This window comes from Sphaerodactylus townsendi, linkage group LG06 (assembly GCF_021028975.2).
Source record: "Sphaerodactylus townsendi isolate TG3544 linkage group LG06, MPM_Stown_v2.3, whole genome shotgun sequence".
Taxonomy (NCBI): domain Eukaryota; kingdom Metazoa; phylum Chordata; class Lepidosauria; order Squamata; family Sphaerodactylidae; genus Sphaerodactylus; species Sphaerodactylus townsendi.
Window position 1 is genome coordinate 17784982 of NC_059430.1, and position 19517 is coordinate 17804498.

The following is a 19517-nucleotide window of genomic DNA, read 5'->3' on the forward strand; positions in this document are numbered from 1 at the left end:
GTACAAAGATTGGAACAGTGATAAAAATTTAGGTATAAAAGGCCCCTACAGTATTGCAAAAAGGAAGCCAATAAGGACTGGCTAAAAAACTGGAATTCCGGCCAAGTCTAAAAAAACTGGACTTCTGGCCAAGTCTGGCTAAAAAACTGGACTTCCGGCCAAGTCTGGCTAAAAAACTGGACTTCCGGCCAAGTCGTCTAAAAATTGAACTGGTCTAATCTTCCCTTCCCTTGACTATTCGGCCACAGGATATCTCTTTTTGTCTTTACAGATGAGTGCACAGAAACGTGCCGTTTCCCGTGTGGTTTTCTGGTTTCTGCCCGACAATATATAGTCCAGTAAATCTTTATGATTTAGGCCGGTTAAGGCAGACAGGACAGGACTAAGCATTTCCTTTTGGGGCTGATCGTACATGGGGCATCTAAAAAGCATGTGATCGGTAGTGTCAATTTCGCCTAGGGGGCAGGGGCAAAGCCTTTTTTTCATAAGGAACTTTCTGATATTTTCCCTCTAGCAGTAATGAGGGAAGAGAGCTGCATCTGGCCAATGTAAAAGATCTTCTCGTGTTGCTGTTTTCCAAAAAGAACAGATATGGTGCTGTACTAACTTGCCATCTTAAATGTTCCGGTGCAAGGAATTTAGGGCACTTCTGTAGGTCTGTTTGTCTCCTTATGTCAGATATTTTTTGTTTGACTAGTATATGGGCCCTTTCAACTCCTATGGCTCTAAGAGTTTCTACTGAAAATCCCATCTGCTGTATGGAAGTTTGAACTGACTTATGCCAGCTGGACTGAAAATTATCCTGGAAGATCAGGGGCATGAAGCAAGTCAAAAATCAAGGGCACAGCCAGTTTGCAGTCACTAGATATGAATCACTATTGGGGGAGGTGAGTGAAATTTGACTGGGCAGTGAGACAAAACAGTCTGATCCAAAAAGAGCATTAGAGTAAACCTGACCTGGCTAGTCCAATCTTGTCAGATCTCACAAGCTAGGCAAGTTTGCCCCGGTTAGTGCTTGAATGGGAGATCCCCAAGGAAGTCTAGGGTAGCTATGCCGAGGAAGACAATGGCAAACTACCTCTTTATGTCTTTTGCCCTGACCTGGATGGCCCCAGGCTAGCCTGATCACATCAGATCTCAGAAGCTAAGTGGAGGAAGATAATAGCAAATTACCTCTGAACTTTTCCTGTCTTTAAAATCTTACTGGGTTTCATACATCAGCTGTGACTAGATAACATCTGAGATTAGGCAGGTGTTATCACTGGAGATGGCTGTGGCACCAAAAATGTGGCACCCTGTCCACAGAGAAAATCAGCACTCTGTCCCACGCAGGGGGGCATGAATGAATGCACACACCAAGCTTTAGTGCAAGTTCAAGGAATTCAGAACTTCAAGATTCCCAAAAATCCTCTAAAGTTCCCAGCTTACTTATTTTCCATTTTAGCACAGTCCACTGAAACCCAGTCGGTACAAAAACAGGCTGAGCCTGGCAGACTTCCACGCAAGCATGTGTGATATAATACGCATCTATCCACTTTTTTGGAAAAGAAAATAAGAAACATCCCTTTCCAGCAGTTTGCAAGCCAAGTGTTGCAAATCTGCTGTTTAGGTTTTCTTACCTGTCAAGGTCATCCGGGTCCAGAGGCTGATAGCTCGACTGGTAACAACTAATTCTCTTCATAAAGTCTTCCATTGCATCAGCTGAGTTACAGTCCTTATAATCGGGGCTGGACAATTTGACTTCCTAAAACAAAGGCAAAGAAAAGCATGATGGGAGCCTGGCGTCCACTAAGACCAAGAAGGTTTCAATCACTCCATTTGTTTCACCAAATGTGTATCCTGCCTTGTTGTCTTCATGGGGGCCACCAAATAAAGCTACAGACAACATACATGAAATAAAGCATCCAGATGGGCCAGGCCAGGCCATTCTCATCCCATTTCGGAAGGTGAGCAGGGTCGCCCCGGTTAGCACTCGAATTGGAAACCACTAAGGAAGTACGAATTAAGGTCACCGTTGTGCAGAGACCAAGAGCAACGGCAAAGAGCCAACTCCTGAGCGTTTCTTTTCCTGGGGAAACCCTACAAAGCTGGCGTCATCATAGAGTCAGTTTAATTTTGCGACTTGTTAAACACATTCCCACGAATCAGGATGCTAGTTTCAGGCATGCCTGTAAGTACTGCAGGCACTCAAAAATGACCAGGAGACCCTCACAGAAACAGTGGAAGACAACACGAGGGTTCAAAGAAGGGCAGGGCAGGCTGGCCAAATTCACACAACACGCCTTCATCAAAAAGGCACTTCCAACAGCAGAAAAATAACAGCAAGATAATGAAATGCCGTCGAGTCACAACCAAGTTACGGCAACTTCTTCAGCGGTTTTCAAGGCCAGAGATGAGCAGAGGCATGGTATGCCATTGCAGGCCTCCACATATCACCCCTAGATTTCCTTGGTGGTCTCCCCTCCCAAGTACGAACTAAAGCTGACCTTGCTTAACTTCCAAGCTTGGCCTAGTCCGGCCTACACAGACATGCAAAGCCACACACTGAGGTCAGGGAAGCTTGACGTTATCTACACTGAACCTGGTCCAGCTTATGAAAGTATCTGGAGCAAGCCAGGTCAGCCTCTTCTTCTTGGGGCCTCCCTGCACCATGAAAGAAGAAGAGTTTGGATTTATATCCCACCTTTCTCTCCTGGAAGGAGACTCAAGGTGGCTTACATGCTCCTTTCCCTTCCTCTCCCCACAACACACACCTTGTGAGGTAGGTGGGGCTGAGAGAGTTGCAAGAGAACTGTGACTAGCCTGAGGCGGATTGAATCCTTACCATAATGTTGGTGGCGACAACATTGGGGTCGTTGCAGATGGATTCGATGAAGAACACCTGAGGGGACCAAAATAAATGGATCGTTTTAAGTACAATGGCCACGGAAAACAAAGGAAGGGTTATTGGTGACCAGTCCAAATGGGACTCTGGTTCCAGAGAAAACAGAGCAATCGAGAGAAACCAAATAACGAGGGAAGGGGTTGAGACTCAGTTGGAGAACAGCTGCTTGGCATGCAGAAGGTCCCAGGTTCAATACCTGGCATCTCCAGTTAAAAGGATCAAGCAGCAGGTGATGGGAAGCACCTCTACCTGAGACCCCGGAGAGCAGCTTCCTGCCTGAGTAGACAATACTGAGCCTGATGGACCAAGGGTCTGACTCCGCTTAAGGCAGCTTCACGTGTGTGTGACCAGCAACTCAACAATGAATTCTCAGTAACATCCGTCATGCGAACAGTGCCCCTGATATGGAAAGGTGGCAGGTACCAGCGGAGGTAGGAACTGGGTTTACCAACCTTATTATCATTGGTCAATCTAACCATCAGTTTAGGATCAATTTGATCTGAAAGCCATTATTTTATTTTTATTTTATTTATTTATGTTTATTTATTTTTTCGATTTATAGACCGCCCCATCCCCAAGGGGCTCTGGGCGGTGATTTTATGTTGCTCCCATGCCATGCAGAGATTTAAATGCCAGTTTTGGCTTATCAAATCTTTTAAAAGGACAAGACTTTTTTTTTACTATCCAGCTAATTAACTTGAGAGAAAGAGAGTTTGGATTTATATCCCCCCCTTTCTCTCCTTTAAGGAGACTCAAAGGGGCTTACAATCTCCTTGCCCTTCCCCCCTCACAACAAACACACACCCCTGAGGAAAGGAAGGTGGGTGGGGCTGAGCAGGAGCTCCTCAAGAATTGCAGGGACTAGCCCTAAGGTCACCCAGAATTGTGGCATGATTTGGGCTAGCACAAAGCTAATCTGGTTCACCAGGAAAGCCTCCACAGCTCAAGCGACAGAGTGGGGAATCAAACCCGGTTCCCCTGATTAGAGTGAACCTGCCCTTAACCACTACACCACGTTGGCTCAAGGGAGGAAGAGGTATTGAACAAGACCCAGATGCAGTGTTTGAAGAATTTTTAATTGCCATGTTCACTCAAATTGGACAGGGTTCGGGGGACACGTCTACCCCAGGAGGAGAAAACGTCCACCTGCAACTCGGCTTTCATTGCTTTTTGAATTACTGCAACACAAGTCAATTTGTTATTCAGTTTACTCACCTTGAATCCATTTTCTTTGGCAAAATGCATAATCATTGCTCTTCGGTCCCGTGTTGTGTTGGTAGCATCAAAAACCTTTTTGGGGGAAATAAGGAGGGGGGACAAGAAGGGTTTTAAACAGATTTCCACACCACCACTTACTGATTAAGTACTTTTCATGTACTGCCCTGCTCAAGATAGGAGGGGGAGATCAGATATACCTAGCAGGGGTAAGTTCTCCAAATGAACAAGGAGGCTCTCAAACTTCTAACCACTCCGAAATGATCGCTCACTTCATCTAACCCTGATTAAAGTTTAAGGTACACAAAACACCAGACCTTTGCATGTATAGTTCTTACATCTTTTTTTTTCAATTCTAGTGCAACGTAACAAAAACAGAACACAAGCACTGCCCATGAGAGATGTGTGTCCCATTGAAAAAAATCAAGTCTGCCAGTCAATAAAGCATTTGCTTTTCCGGCCAGTGTAGGAAGACTCCCACAGACATCAACATTTCAGTAGGGTATCCTTGAACAGGAGTCCCAGTTCGCTCACTCCATGCCGAAGTTGCTAGTTCAACCCGAAACGCTTCCAAAACTCACTGCAAGCCACATAAGAAAGAGCTGAAGGCCATGTATATCTATCAGGCTGGAAACGGAATACATGCAAAACGTCTCATCGATGCCACGAGCAAGAAACAGCCCCCACAAAATGCCTATGTAAGATTCGGCTGCTCGTGTGGACGAGCGGGGAATCGAACCCGGTTCTCCAGATACAAGCCCACCTGCTCTTACAGACTACACTGACTCCCTTGGTTCATTAGATGGCCATCGTGGGGGGCAGGGGGGGGACACCTCTATGGTCGGAAGATCTAATCTCGCTTGTGCTTTCTAACACAAAACAACAGTGTTTTTTTTTAAAAAAAATCTGGCAACGGATGTGTATGATCCAGCCAAAGGCCCCTTCCGCACACGCAAAATAATGTGTTTTCAAACCACTTTTGCAACTGTTTGCAAGTGGATTTTGCCATTCCGCACAGCTTCAAAGAGCATTGAAAGCAGTTTGAAAGTGCATTATTCTGCATGTGTGGAATGAGCCAAAGTTAAATACATCCAGGGAAGGTGTCTGCGGGTTCTATGCTGCAAACCCCTGGACTACAGGATCTTGGTCTGACCCATTAAGGAAGTTTGTGTACTCCTGGATTAGGAGGCCGAGATTCTCACTTAAGTTTTTTCCAGTAAAAGGGACACCTTCCGAAGATTGCCCGTCACGGTGAGATCATGAGATCACGAGACTCACTTGCTTTAAAACTCCACACATGTTGGGAGGATCATGGGATTCAAGCAAAAACAACTGAAGAACTGAGTTAGTGTCTCCAATCACTCATCCTATCACTCATCACTCGGTTTAAGCAGGAAGCTGCAGCCAGGCTGCCAAAACACAGCATCCTGCTGCTCCAGCGCATCCCTACCTTAACAAGCCACTCACCGCAATTTGGCCCCCTTCCTCTGATAAATACAGCTTCACGTCTCTCAAAGCAGTTAAGGCACATTGCCTGCAAGAAGAAGAAACGCACTTAAGGATTTAGGACATATTTGCATCAATGATCACCACACCGGAGGCATGGAGGCTTCAATCCTAAAGTGAAATGCTCGCGGGAGGCTTTCATCTGGTGAGAACCAAGATTGCAGCATGTGCGCTCCAAATCATGCCACTTGGGTGACCTTGGGCTAGTCACAGTTCTTCAGAGCTCTCTCAGCCCCACCCGCCTCACAGGGTGTTTGTTGTGAGGGGGGAAGGGAAAGGAGATTGTAAGCCCCTTTGAGTCTCCTGCAGGAGAGAAAGGGGGGATATAAATCCAAACTCTTTTTCTCTCAAGTTAATAAGCTGGAAGTCCTCTCCTCCCTGCGACTTGCCCCAGGTCACCCAGGGAGCTTCTACAGCAAAGCAGGGGTTGAAAGCAAGATCTCTCATAGCCCAGTCCCATCACTACACCACGCACTGAAAGTTAGACTAGATTCTGAGAGTTTTTCCACAGCTAACAAGCCTCCCAAAGCTATCCCAACCAAAGCCTACGTGCCCCAAAACTGGGGTGCTGGCTCTCGGCTTCAAGACCAGCAGGTCAGAGTCGGACACAGAAACCACAGTCTATTTTCAGCTTGCAAAATTCACTTTTAATTGCCAGGTTCACTCAAATTGGACAGGGTTCGGGGGACATGTCTAACCCCAGGGGGAGAAAATGTCCATCTACAACTCTGCGGGGACGATTCACTTCGTCAGTTACTCACTTGCGGACTTTCATGGCCTCCTCGTTGTCAGGACGGAAGAAGTCGTAGGAGCTGTAATGTTTCACCGCTTCCCGGCGGTATTCTCCGACATTGAACACTGCAGAGTGGAAAGGAAATAGAGACAGTCAGTCCCCACATTTCAGAAAGAGGCACATACAAGCCTTTCCATTTGAGAACAAGGTGTGTGCATTCCCAGTTGTGGCGGGTTGTGTGGTCTCTCCCCAAAAGGGTAGCCATGCACACACAGCTAAGGACTGGCTCCAACTGAGAAACCGGGGAAGTTTTCATGAATTGAAGAAATGGGCTACTGGTTAGTTTACTGGACTTATATATATATGGATAAAATAGATGCAGTAGAAACTTATATAGACTACTTCGCAAGATCAAATACAGAACAGACCAGCTTCTTGCTTCTCACCCTAGGACAGTGGTGGCGAACCTTTGGCACTCCAGATGTTATGGACTACAGTTCCCATCTGCCCCTGCCAGCATGGCCAATTGGACATGCTGGCAGGGACTGATGGGAATTGTAGTCCATAACATCTTGGATGCTTTTCATAAGGTTCACCACAGCCCTAGGAATCATCGGCTCCACCGGCTCTCAAAGGAGATTTTGGTGATAATACCATTGGACAGAAACATGGAGTTGGAAGGGATCTTGAGGGTCACCTAGTCCCACCCTTCACAAAGCAGGAAATTGACAACTACCTTCATACCTTCAGACCCGCCCCCCGCCCCGCCCCGCCCCGCCCCGCCCCGCCCCTCCACCAACACACACCCACACACAGTGCCAGTGAACCACTGCTCTATGCCCAGTGGAAGGCAAAATACGTCCAACATATCTGGACCATCTGTCCTGGAGGAAAATTCCTTCCTGATCCCAAACTGCTCAGTGCTGAGCTTTCTTATCTTTGCTATCTGAGAGGCAGTGTGGTATAGGGGTTAGGGTGCTGGACTAGGATCTGTGATACCTGGGCTCCCTTGTGGGATTGTCAAGGTGGTAACGTAGAACACTGTGGAATATCATGTGCGCTCCATCCTGCCAAACACGCTGGGTGACCTCAGGCCGATAATTTGCCTTTGGCCCAGCCTACCTCACAGGGTTGCTGGGAGGACTAAACCAAGAAAGGAGCAGCAGGTTCTGAGATGCTTGGAAGAAGGACAGAATAGAAAGGTACTGGACAAGTAGATCTTTGTGTTCAGGTGTGGTGGGGATTGAACCAGCGGCCTTCTGCATGGAACACAGATGCTTTGGCCCTGAGCACGTTACCCCAAATCTGTCTCAGTTGGGTCATTCTTGAACACGATACACAAGAAGGGATCCCAATTGATCAGCTTCATGGGAGCCACCTCACAAATTGCCTTGTGCCACCACGCAGCCACTGAAAAGATGGCTTGAGTGATCCTAGAATCTCACCTTTTGTGGGGACGCCAATCCAGTTGAGGTAGCGGGTCAGCTTTTTGGAGATATAGGTCTTCCCACGAGCCGGGAGACCGACCATCACAATCACAGTGGGGGAATTGGTCAGCTGAGGTCCACATGCTGCAGAGGGAAACAAGGCAAGGCAACAATTGAAACACCTGCAGGATCACTTCAGTGCTGTGTTTAACCAAAAGAGATCAGAGATAGTGCATCCCGGTGGTCAAAGCATTGGATTAGAAGTGAGGAGTCTGAGGTTCACAATCTCACTCAGCCATAAAGCTTGCTGGGAGGCCTGAGGCCAGTCAGTCGTGCCCTCTGTCTTAGCTACCTCGCAGGGTTGCTATGATGATATAATGTCACAGGGGGAACCATGAAAGCTACCCCAAGCTCCAAAGAATGACACAATAGCTAAAAATAACCCTTTACTGCTCTCTCTCCAAAAACCCCACAGCCTACAGTTTATGAAGGACCGGATAAAAATGCGATCGCATAGGCATAGGGCCCTGGTGGCGAACCTTTGGCACTCCAGATGTTATGGACTACAATTCCCATCAGCCCCTGCCAGCATGGCCAATTGTCCATGCTGGCAGGGGCTGATGGGAATTGTAGTCCATAACATCTGGAGTGCCAAAGGTTCGCCATCACTGGCATAGGGAGACACCTTTGCTCTGTGGAAGGTGGCACCGCACAGTGGTTAGAACAGGATGTCAAACAGGATTTCCTCAGTTTAAATCTTGCTTTGGCAATTCTTGCCTTATCAGCAATATGGGGATAATAATGATGATGATAATGATGCAGGCCTACCTCACAGGGTTGTTGCCCCACGGTAACGCATGTCGAGGGGCTTTGAGCTTTCAAATGAATTGCTTAAACATTCAGAACGCTTATGGTTGCTTTTTAATGGAGGGGAGAAGATTCGACCCTTTGCGTCAACCACTCCAGCCAAGTCTTCAGACCAAAGACCTTTCAATTAAACATTTAAAGCTCGGCATCGGCAGAAGTCTGATGACTCATGCGTAAAGCAGGAACAAGCGCTCAGGAAAACGTGCCCAGCAGAGAGGACAGCGACAGAGCCACTGGGTTAAAAAGTGTGGCGCAGCGGCCTGAAATAACCCCACATCTACCACTGCTCGCCACCCAAAAAAACCCCCCACACCCTACAGTTTACGGAGCCCTCTTAACATCTGGTGATCCTCTGGAATTGCTAGACAAACCTGGATTCCAGGACCTAATTCCACCTCCTAAAAATCTCAGCACTGGAAAAAGCAAGTTGAAGGATCTTGTTTTAGCCAGTGTTGTACAGTGGTTAGAGCAGGGGTATCCAACTCTGATGCCCCAGATGTTCATGGACTATGATTCCCATCAGCCATTCTGGCAGGGGCCGATGGGAATTGTAGTCCATGAACAGCTGGGGCACCAGAGTTGGACACCCCTGGGTTAGAGGGTCGGACTAGGACCCAGATTCAAACCTACCCTCATGCCATGGAAGCGTGCTGGGTGGTCTCGGCTGAGCCACAACTCTCAGCCTCACCTTCCTCACAGGATTGTTGTGAGGATAAAAGGGAGGAAAGGAGAATGACATAAGCTGCCGTGGGCCTCCACTGGGGAGGAAGATGGGTATAACTGAAATAGCAGAAAAGTTGCTTTTTATACCCAGGCTTTTCTCTACCAGGAGAAGCCTCCAAGCAGCTTACAATCGTCTTCCCCCACCCCTCCACACACAACAACCTTGCGAGGTGGGGTGGGGTTGAGGGAGTCTGGAGAGAACCATGACTGGCCCAAGGTCACCCAGCAAGCCTCATGTGGACCGGGGAAACAAACCCGGTTGTCACCACCACTGTTAACCACGACACCAAGCCGGCTCTCAAATCAGCAAACAAATTATGGATCGCAGGGCAAAGGGAGAGTAATGAACCCTCGAAAACGCCCGAAGGAGGGCGCCCATCAACCCAACAGCCCTTCTACCCCTTTAAAATAAAATAGAAGGTTTATTGAGTAGAAATGGACAGCTGAAACATTCAGCTTCCATTAAAGGACAGGACGTTTCCCCCCGGGCCGTTGGCAACCCGGGTGTTGTTCAGACAAGAAGCATTTGCAACGCACACTCTTCAAGCCACCTCCTCCTTGTGTGGCAACATTCCTGCAAGGTCCATGTGAGCGCCTCCTGCCTCTCCAAACCAGGCCCTGTCCATTGCTAAGCAACCGCCACAAACAGCTCACGACAGCAGTGCAAAGACTGGCCAAGTCCACCTTTGCTCTTGCCAGGTAAGGAGCAAAACAAACCAAATTCGGGAGGGATGAGGGAAGAGTTGGCGCGTGCCGAACGCCCGAGGGCACGCTGGAACGGGGCCCAAAGCCAATTCCTCCAGACTGTCCGCCTTCCCTTTCATCCCTACCCCCATTCCAAGCACCTTCTGTAACAGGGCTTCGCTCGGGAACAAGGTGTGCTGTACACCTGCAACGGGGAAAACAACCTCCCTTTGATGCAAGGCCCCGTCCGTTCAGGAGGTTTCAGGGTACCGATGCCAGAACAACCAACTGCAAAGATCTACGAGGTAATACCGCAGATCAGAAATGGAACCACTGCAGCTCCACGGCACCCTTAAGTGTCGCTTTCTTAGGATGTGCCTGCAGAAATCAAGCCTCGCCTAGGGATACCAACTGGCCAGCGAGATCTCTGCAGCACTAAGCTTGTAGCCACTTTGATCTTTTTTTTCCATCCTGGTATTTTTTCCCGGTGCCTCAAAAGCAGCTCCTCGAAACACCACTGGTGTGTTTTCTGCCCGCTTCTGATATATCCTCAGCAAAGGGGGAGGAGGGACGGGAGAAAGAATCACACCTTTGATGAATTATGTATTTTTTTTCTGTTGGCTCCGCCCTTTTCGCTCTTTCCCCAAGACCCCTCTGCTCGATCCCTGAGCATACAGGGTCTGATGCTTCAAGCTCCAGGCCTTGATCACAAACTTCATAATTCGGGCCTTACCAGTGATGGGATCCAAACATTTTAGTAACAGGTTCCCATGGTGGTGGGATTCAAACAGTTAATGCGTAGCGCCAATGGGGCTGGGTGGGGCATGACGGGGGCGTGGCCTGGCATTCCGGAGGCGGGGCATTGCTGGGCGGGGCTGTGGCAAGGACGCAGCCGCTGCGCTGGTCCTTGGGCGGGAAACAAATGCACGCAGGCGCAGGCTGCCACGCACGCCGGTGCACTTCCTGCTAGACTGCTTCAAGTTCTGCGCACTACTGCTGAGAGGAGGGGCGTAATTAAGGCAAAAACCATGTGGCAAAATCACCAATTAGTAACCCCCTCTCGGCACACACAAATTAGTAACCTACTCTCAGGAACCTGTGAGAACCTACTGGATCCCACCTCTGGGCCTTACCCAAGGACAGCCGAGTTGCAGAGCAAAGGCCGTGATAACAGAAGCCCAGAGCAGGGTGGTAGAGAAATGGCTGGGTTCAAAACACTGTTCAGCCAGGGAGACTTGCACAAATCATTCTCTCTTATCTTAATTTGCCTTGCAAGGCCTTTGAAAAGATAAAATAAAGATTGTGGGATGGCTTGGAAAGGTGACTGGAGTAGAAATAAATCGGCTACATGGCACAGCTAACAACATAAGAGCAGAGGCGTAGCTCCAACGGGACAGAGTGGGGGCGGGCGCAACGCACGGGAGGGGCACTGTGGGGGCGTGGTGAGGGCAGTCCAGGGGCGTGGCGGTCCAAGGCGGGGGGGGGGGAGGTCGCACCGGCGCACCAGGCGCTTTCCCCCTTGCTATGCATAGGAGCATAAGAAGACAAGCGTGTACTCTATTACTGAAAAATTTTGCATGCTGTCCTTTGACTTGTGCGTTGCTCTTTGTGGGATGGGAAGGAGAGTCAAGAAGCTGTGACAAGCCATCCAAATGGTCTGAGCTCCCTTCCTTTCTCACAAGATTCTCAGCCTTTACAACAAGCCTAATATTTTTCAGGCCTAAGGGGCAGAAACTTGCCTCGGGGGGAAAAGGCTAATGGTCTCAGGGTGCCCTATTTGGCAACCAGTGTAAGCCTTTGCACATTTCCCATGAAGGGGTTTGAACCCTGTCCTGTAAGGAACCTGCAGAACTGGAAGCTCAGGAGACGAAACAGCTAAAAATACTGCTTGCTGCAGATAGAAAACAGACCTGCACCTAAAAATGCCAAATGGTCCTAATTTTGCCCTCCAGCACCAAGAGGTTTGCTGAAGTGAGTCACGCAGACTGGGCTGATGCAAACTTCCAACAGATCAGTGAAAAAAATGATAGTATATTTTTAAAAATAAAGACACTAGGAGGGTTTCTTCCATGACACCTAATATTTGTGTGTGTGTAAGTACAGATAATAGCGCGCTTGTCATGACAGCGCAAGCTTGTGAGGTGTGAAGAAGAGGCTAACAGTTTTACTATTTCCACTTCGTTTTGCAGCATTTCACTTGCTTAGGAAACATCTGACTGGAAGCCTGCGATGCTTAGAATGCTTTCCTGGTAATAAGCCCCATTACATTGCATAGGTCTTAATAAAACCTAGTCAGGATTGTTGATGAAGTCTCCTAAAAAGAATGAGGAAAGCTGCTAATGGTTAACTAAGAATGATCAGAAGGAAGCCTCTGAGCATGGTCAAAGAGCAACTGCGTGACTGCAAAAAGACTGCAGCACATCACCAGTCGCTTCGTTGCTGGCCCCCGGCGGGTGCTATTAACTTCCTCATGAAACTAAATAGCCCTTTTCTGCAAAGTCTCTGGATAGAGCACAAGCTCGTCTCCCGGGAATGGCCCAAAGGCTGCTAGAAAGTCAAATGACAAACCTAACCTGGGCAACCCCATTCTGAAGCATAGCCAGCATCTTTTGAAACACCTGCCATGCCAGCCAAAATTAAGACTAGGGAGGGAGGGGTGCATCTACAGAGAAATTCCTAGGCAGTTGTCACTGTGACCATGAATAGACTGGTGTGGTTGTGGCTCTGCGGTAGAACATCTGCTCAACATGCAAAAGGTCTCTGGTTCAATCCCGGTCATCTCCAGCTCAAAAGGACCAGGCAGAAGGTGATGGGGGAAAAGCCCACCTGAGATCCTAGAAAGTGACTATCAATCTGAGTAGACGAGACCGTCATTGACAAACGAAGGTCAGATTCAGAACAAGGCAACTGCATTCCACAGATGGAAGGGGAAAGCCCTGACCCATTTACTCAGGAGCAAGCCCATTTAAAACTAAGAGGAGATATATTTCAAGGGGTAAGCTGAGCTGAAGCTTACCTTTTGCTGAACAGCGTTACGCAAAGAGGTATGTTACTCAGTGCGCTTTTCTGTATTACAATAAACCGAACGAAGGAATCAGATCGCTTGAGAAACCAGAAACACTGTAAAAACTAACAGGGTTTTGTTTCCCCCCAGCTTCCACAGACCACATATCAGTTTTATAAGCGGCATAAACTGGACTCCAGCCCACAGGAAGGAATAAAACATTATTTGTCTCTTAAGGTGCCGCAGGATTCCGGTGGATCTGCCGCTGCAACAGGACTAACTCGACTAATTCTCCGGAATTCTCTAATGCAACGAGGCTGACGCTCCAAGCACGCTTTCACGGTTGCAATTGTGATTTTGGGGCATCCGTCTAGTCGTGGGCTCTTTCAAAAAGGAGACTCGTTTTCAAACTGCGTCCAAGAAATGCAAACGGTGCGTGACGCAGCCATCCTTTAAGATACATGGGGATTGATTCTCCGAAGGGCATGCCTCCTGATAAAATCCCTCCCCTTTCTCGCCTCTCCCTCCGCTCTGCCCATTAAGCTGCATTAGTGCGTGGGAGACGTGCCACATCGCGGAAAATGAATGGACCACAGCAAGGAATCCTACAGCATCACAACCCAGGCAGTGGGAGGAGCTTAGGGCTAGCCATTCTGTATGCCACGCACACAGACGGGAGAAGGCATCCCAGGTCACTAATCTGGGTGATGCTTTGTAAGGATAACTGATTCCCTCCTCCCCTGGCAGATTTCAGTCTACTTGCATCAGATAAGAACGCCCCCCTCTTCCCTTCGCTGTTCTTCACTTGGATGCTCCTCTTCTTTGCCAAGAAAAAAAGGTACCCAGGGGAACAAAATTAACCCTGTCCTGGCCGGCAAGTTCCGACGAAATGCAAGATGTGCAGCACCAAAACACCAAAGCACCAAAAGGGCAAGGGAAAGGAAAGGAAATTGCCAGGGTGATCTGGATACAAACGAAATTCATTCATCCTTCGGGTGGCACTGAAAGGGGAGCGGTTCTTACACAAGAACTGGCTGTTTAGATATCATTGGCAAAATTAGCGGGGGGGGGGGGAGCAGAACAGAAACTAAAAGAAATCTCACTAGAAAAAACCTGAAGCAAGAGGTACCCTGTTTCCCCGAATATAAGACATCCTCTGAAAATAAGACATAGTAGAGGTTTTGCTGAAGTGCGAAATATAAGGCATCCCCCGAAAGTAAGACGTAGCAAAGTTTTTGTCTGGAAGCATGCCCGTCGAACAAAACACAGAAAAATAAGACATCCCCTGAAAATAAGACATAGTGCATCTTTGGGAGCAAAAATTAATATAAGACACTGTCTTATTTTTGGAGAAACGCGGTATGTACTACTCCAAGCAGATGACAGCTTGGTTGTTAAGTAGTTAAAGCTCCCCCCGCCCCCAAGTTTTATAATATCAAATGATTCAGCAAATAATCTTCCACATCTGGTTAAAGCCCTTGCTTCCAACTCTGTAATTCTTCCCCTTATGCATATGCCCTCAAACCATAAGCATGGACACCTCTTACTCTCCCTGAAACAGACCCCCCCCCAAAAAGCCCCAATTTAAATACCCAGTTCAGAACGCAAAACTTAGCACCTATAAAAGGTGGCAGACCTCAGCGGATCCAGGAGAAAGTCCACAAGAGCTACTTTGGAGTAAACCTATTAGACCAGAGGTGCAAGAGGTTCATGCGAATGGGTCAACCAAGAGATTTTCCCAGGATAGAACCAAAATCCCGGAGCAAAAAGGGATTCCGGCCCTTATTCAAAGTAATGGCTCCCTAAATCATTTTATTCTCTTCCGCCTCATCTCCAAATCAGATTAAAGAACGAAAACAGGCTTAACAGTCAGTGGACACAATCCTCGACAGAGGTAAGCTTTCTTCGGCTGCTTATCAGTAGCTCCGTCCAGTACCTATACAGGATCGTAGCTTGTTGTAAGCACAGGTTTAAAATGGGACATTTGGCTAACATATGTCTGCTGTCAATTCTATTTGGGTGACTCCTGAGCTACTCCCTCCTGTTAACAGACTAATTCCAGGGCCAGACCAAGAGGGAGTAGGCAACCCTGTCTCCTAACCCATTTCACCATCTTGAAATAGGTTGCATGGAGGTGCCATTTATTCGGGGGGGGGGGTCAAATTCTGTGCGGCATTTGTATATCTCCACACAAAAAAACCAGTTTCAAACACAGGACTCTATGTGCAGAACTGGGTTTCCCACTCCACCACAGAAGTGGCGAACTCTTGACTGGAGGACTGGGTTTGATTTCCCACTCCGCCTCATGAAGCCTGCTGGGTGACCGTGGGCTAATCATAGTTCTCTCAGAACTCTCTCAGCCTCACAATGTGTCTGATATGGGGAGAAGAAGGGAAAGGAATTTGCAAGCAGTTTTGAGACTCCTTGCAGTTGAGAAAAGTCTGAGAAAAGCCAGGTATAAATCCAAACTCTTTTTTCTCTTGCAAAGAGTGAAGCCAACACGGCCAGCTACGTTTGTCAGCTCGGGCAAAATCCTTCACCTGGCTAATCTTTTTATTTTTTAATCCTATCTGAAGAATAAAGGAAGAACATAATCCCATTTATCCTTCCTCTTTAATCCTATGAATTTATTTTAAAAAAAATACCAGCCATGTTTTCAAAGGCCCTGGGGAACAGAACTGCCCGTTACGCCTTCTTTCTGCCAGAATATTCTGGCCCCCCTCCCCCAGCCAAGGTTTAGACCCAGCCAGTGGTTTCCAGTCTGGGTCACACAGGGGTTCATGCCAGAGCATTTGAGGGTCATTTCATGGAAACAGGAAATTTCTGAAAAATAGGACAGAGTAATTGCCCCCCCCCCCAACAGAGTTTATTTTACTGAATGTTCTCAGTATGCGGGAGTTCAGTCAGGCATGGGTTGAGGAAGGGGTCATGGGGGGGGGGGATGCCTTCTAATGCAGATGGGATCACTTGTTTGAGACATCTAGTGTTTTCCATGTTATACTCACTTTCTGCTAGTGGCACTTAAATCACCAGGATAACAGAGTTAGGTCAACGGAAAGGGGGCGGGTTCATGAGCAAAGGTCTTCATTATGTGAAAGTGTCAGACTAGTTGATCTCAGAGACTGCACTCATGTGAATGGGTCAGGCTACACGATCTCAAGATACCCAGCACTGAACACACAAAAATGCTGATCACCAGTAAAAAATAAATAAAAATCATTGTAATTCCACAAAACCCATTCCCTCCTTTAAAAAAAAGAAAAATAGTATATAGAGGGTGAGCATTCTCATTTATTCTCACAACAACCGTGTGAGGTAAGCAGGCTCAATTTCCAAAACCAGAGCTCCTCAAAGCTGTTCTTTCACCCTGCACACGTTCCCCTTGCACCCCCAGCTACGTGGGGATGAAATATTCTGCACGCTCTCAGAAACCGCCTTTTCATTCTCACACACTGTGCTTAAGGACTCAGCCCAGCACTGGAACTTCTGAGGACAAACCTTTGTTTTGCATTAAGTCTAGCTTTCCAATGCTCCAGGTTGAGACAGATCTATGTGGATTGAGATGGGGAGTGTCTTTTAGCACAGATACGTTTTATTCAGGCTCGTCTGGAATCTCAAGAATCCACTCAGAACCACTGAAAGCCAAGCCCAAATCCAAGACAACCAGACCTGGATGGAGATACGCGTACAGAAACCTCTTGCTGCGCCTCTCCTGGAATTTCAGATGCCTTTCTCAGAGCCCCCCTTTTGTGCCTTTAAGAATGCAATTACACCAGAATTGCTGCCCCCCCCCCCACAAATCCACCTGCTGATGCTTTGGCTGCTGTTAAAGGGGCAGGGCAGGAACCACAGAGAAAGATGCAAGGTGTCTCCTCGACCTCGTCTGAAATTGCCATTTATGGAGGCAGGCCAGACCGAGATCGTCTACTCTGACTGGCAGCAGCTCTCCACGAGAGCAAAGGCTTCCCTTCCGGATGTCCCCGCCTGCCGGTTCTCTCCCGCTGTTAAGGAGGGGGGGGGGGCGCTCAGCCGCTGCACGACTTGGGGAGGTGCAATGCGGCAAGCCCCCTCCTCCCTTAGATCTCTCCAAGCCTAGGGACCGATTCTCGCTCTCTCGCCCATCTTTGCAAAAAGCAAAGCTCAAGCCTCGGAGGCGCACGTCTTTTTTTGCAAAGGATGCACCCAATGCAACGCCGCCGGAGGTGCAACCGGGCCCGCCTCTCCCTTCGCGGGCAGGCGAGGATGCAGGCTGAGCCCTCTGCTAAGGGGGCCGAGCCGGGCCCGGCCCATCATCGCCTTCCTCCTCCTCCTCCTCCTGCGCCCGCCATGCGGAGCGTGCCTCGCACGGCATCACAGCCGCGGCTCGACGGAGCTGGGCGGGGGAAGGAGGCGTGGCGCGGCCGGAGCCCGAGAGAGCATTTCAGGTCAGCCACATGGCCGGACGGGCGGCTCGGATCGCGGCGCGCTCCCTCGGCCAGGCCCTCCCCGGCTGCGCGCAGGCTCTGGGCACCCCCTTGCGCCCACCCTCGAGCTTAGCCGCTCAGCCCCGGACTCGCCCCCGGCCACCCGCCGCACCCCCGGGCCCAAGATGCTCCCCAACCGGCACCCCCTCCCTCCCATTCTGCATGCCACTCACCCGGCGCGCTTGCTTCCAACCCAAGCCCCACGCCCCCTCGGGATAGTCATCCATGCGTCCCTCGCTTGCGCGCTCTCCGGCCCAGCGCGGTGCGCATCGGCGCCCCCATCCCTGAAAGCGGGGTCCCCTCCCCAAAAGCATCACCTCCTCCCCCCCCAAACAAAATGTCCCCCTCTACTCACATCTGCGGGGCAGAGCCGGGTGATTGTCGGGCGGCAGCCAAATCTTCTGGATGCGGCTTTGCGTCAGCTCCATGGGCATTTTTAGCGCAAAGGTCTGGCCGCGCTGGGGATCCACCTTGGGGCGCGGGGGGCGAGAGGGAAGGGCGAGCGAGGCGAGAAAGGCGAGCCCCGAGAAACGAAAGCGGCCCCGGGCTTTCCCCTTCCTCCGGGCAAGAATGTCCAAGTCTCTGGAGGCTGCTCGGCTCTGATATGAGGGTGATTATTGCGCGGGGGCGCAAACCAGGAAACTACCGGGGGGAGGAGGAGAAAAAAAGGACAATCCGCTTTAAATCCGAGGGGGGGGGGAGAGTATTAGGAGAAATCCCCGCTCCTGGGGGGCTTGGCTTGGCGGTCGCTTCTCGCTTGCGGCTGCCTCTCCGCTTGCCGGCTAGGTGAGCCCGGGTGTCCTGCGTGCAGCTCGGGCGCGCCTCCTTCTATAGCCGGAGACCGGCCGGCAAGGCTTGCGTCACCGCCTCCTCCTCCCCAGTGCAGCAGCGAGGGGCGGGGAAGCCTTTGGCGTCCTGGAGGAGGCAGGCCGGCTCACGGTCGCCCCGCTGCTGCCCCCGTCTGGTGGCCAGCGGAACTGACACCGGGTCAGGGGGGTTATTTATTTCCCCCCCTTAAGACAAAGGAAAAACTCTCTCCAGGGGTGGAGGGAGGGGAGAAAGCAAACTAATAGTTTTTTGCATTGTGGAAGGCTTTCAAGGCCGGAGTCACTAGTGTGGGTTTTCCAGGTGGTATGGCCGTGATCCAGTAGCATTTTCTCCTGACGTTTCGCCTGCATCTGTGGCTGGCATCCTCTGAAGATGCCAGCCACAGATGCAGATGAAACGTCAGGAGGAAATGCTACTGGAACACGGCCATACCACCTGGAAAACCCACAACACATAAATAGCTTTTTTTTTCTGGAATAAATATATTGATCAGCCTAAGAACATAAGAGGAGCCCTGATGGGTCAGTCCAGCACCATTAGAACATCAGAAGAGCCTTACTACATCGGAGCAGTGGTCCATATAGTCTAGGATCCTAAGAACATAAGAGCCCTAGATGGATCAGACCAGTGATCCATCTAGTCCAGCATCCTAAACACATAAGAGCCCTGCAGAGTCCATCCAGTCCAGCACCATTAGAACATCAGAAGAGCCCTACTGCATCGGAGCAGTGGTCCATATAGTCCAGGATCCTGAGAACAGAAGAGCCATAGCTGGATCAGACCAGTGATCCATCTAGTCCAGCATCCTAAACACATAAGAGCCCTGCAGAGTCCATCCAGTCCAGCACCATTAGAACATCAGAAGAGCCCTACTACATCGGAGCAGTGGTCCATATAGTCCAGGGTCCTAAGAACATAAGAGCCCTAGCTGGATCAGGCCAGTGATCCATCTGGTCCAGCATCCTAAACACACAAGAGCCCTGCAGAGTCCATCCAGTCCAGCATCATTAGAACAGAAGAGCCCTGCTGGATCAAACACAGGGTGGTCAACTTCCAGGTAGTGGCTAAAGGTCTCCTGCTATCACAGTTGATCTGCAGGCAACAGAGATCAGTTCTCCTGGAGAAAATGGCTACCTGGGAAGGTGGAATCTATGGCACTGTCTGGACTTTTCAGGAAAGGGTA

The 19517-nt window shown here is 49.4% G+C and overlaps 1 protein-coding gene across 1 annotated transcript in view; it reads right to left on the reverse strand.

The window, feature by feature from the left end:
* The window catches only part of PFKFB3 (6-phosphofructo-2-kinase/fructose-2,6-biphosphatase 3), a 43741-nt gene extending 25404 nt beyond the window's left edge, over positions 1–18337 (reverse strand). Inside the window, exons 1-7 of the mRNA XM_048501496.1 lie at positions 17862–18337; positions 7784–7909; positions 6367–6463; positions 5567–5633; positions 4100–4174; positions 2825–2881; positions 1620–1744 (exon numbers count right to left, since the gene is read on the reverse strand). Of these exons, the coding sequence (XP_048357453.1) occupies positions 1620–1744; positions 2825–2881; positions 4100–4174; positions 5567–5633; positions 6367–6463; positions 7784–7909; positions 17862–17940 (626 nt within the window). The 5' untranslated portion in view covers positions 17941–18337. The remainder of the gene's footprint in view (positions 1–1619; positions 1745–2824; positions 2882–4099; positions 4175–5566; positions 5634–6366; positions 6464–7783; positions 7910–17861) is intronic.
* Positions 18338–19517: the final 1180 nt, after the last annotated feature.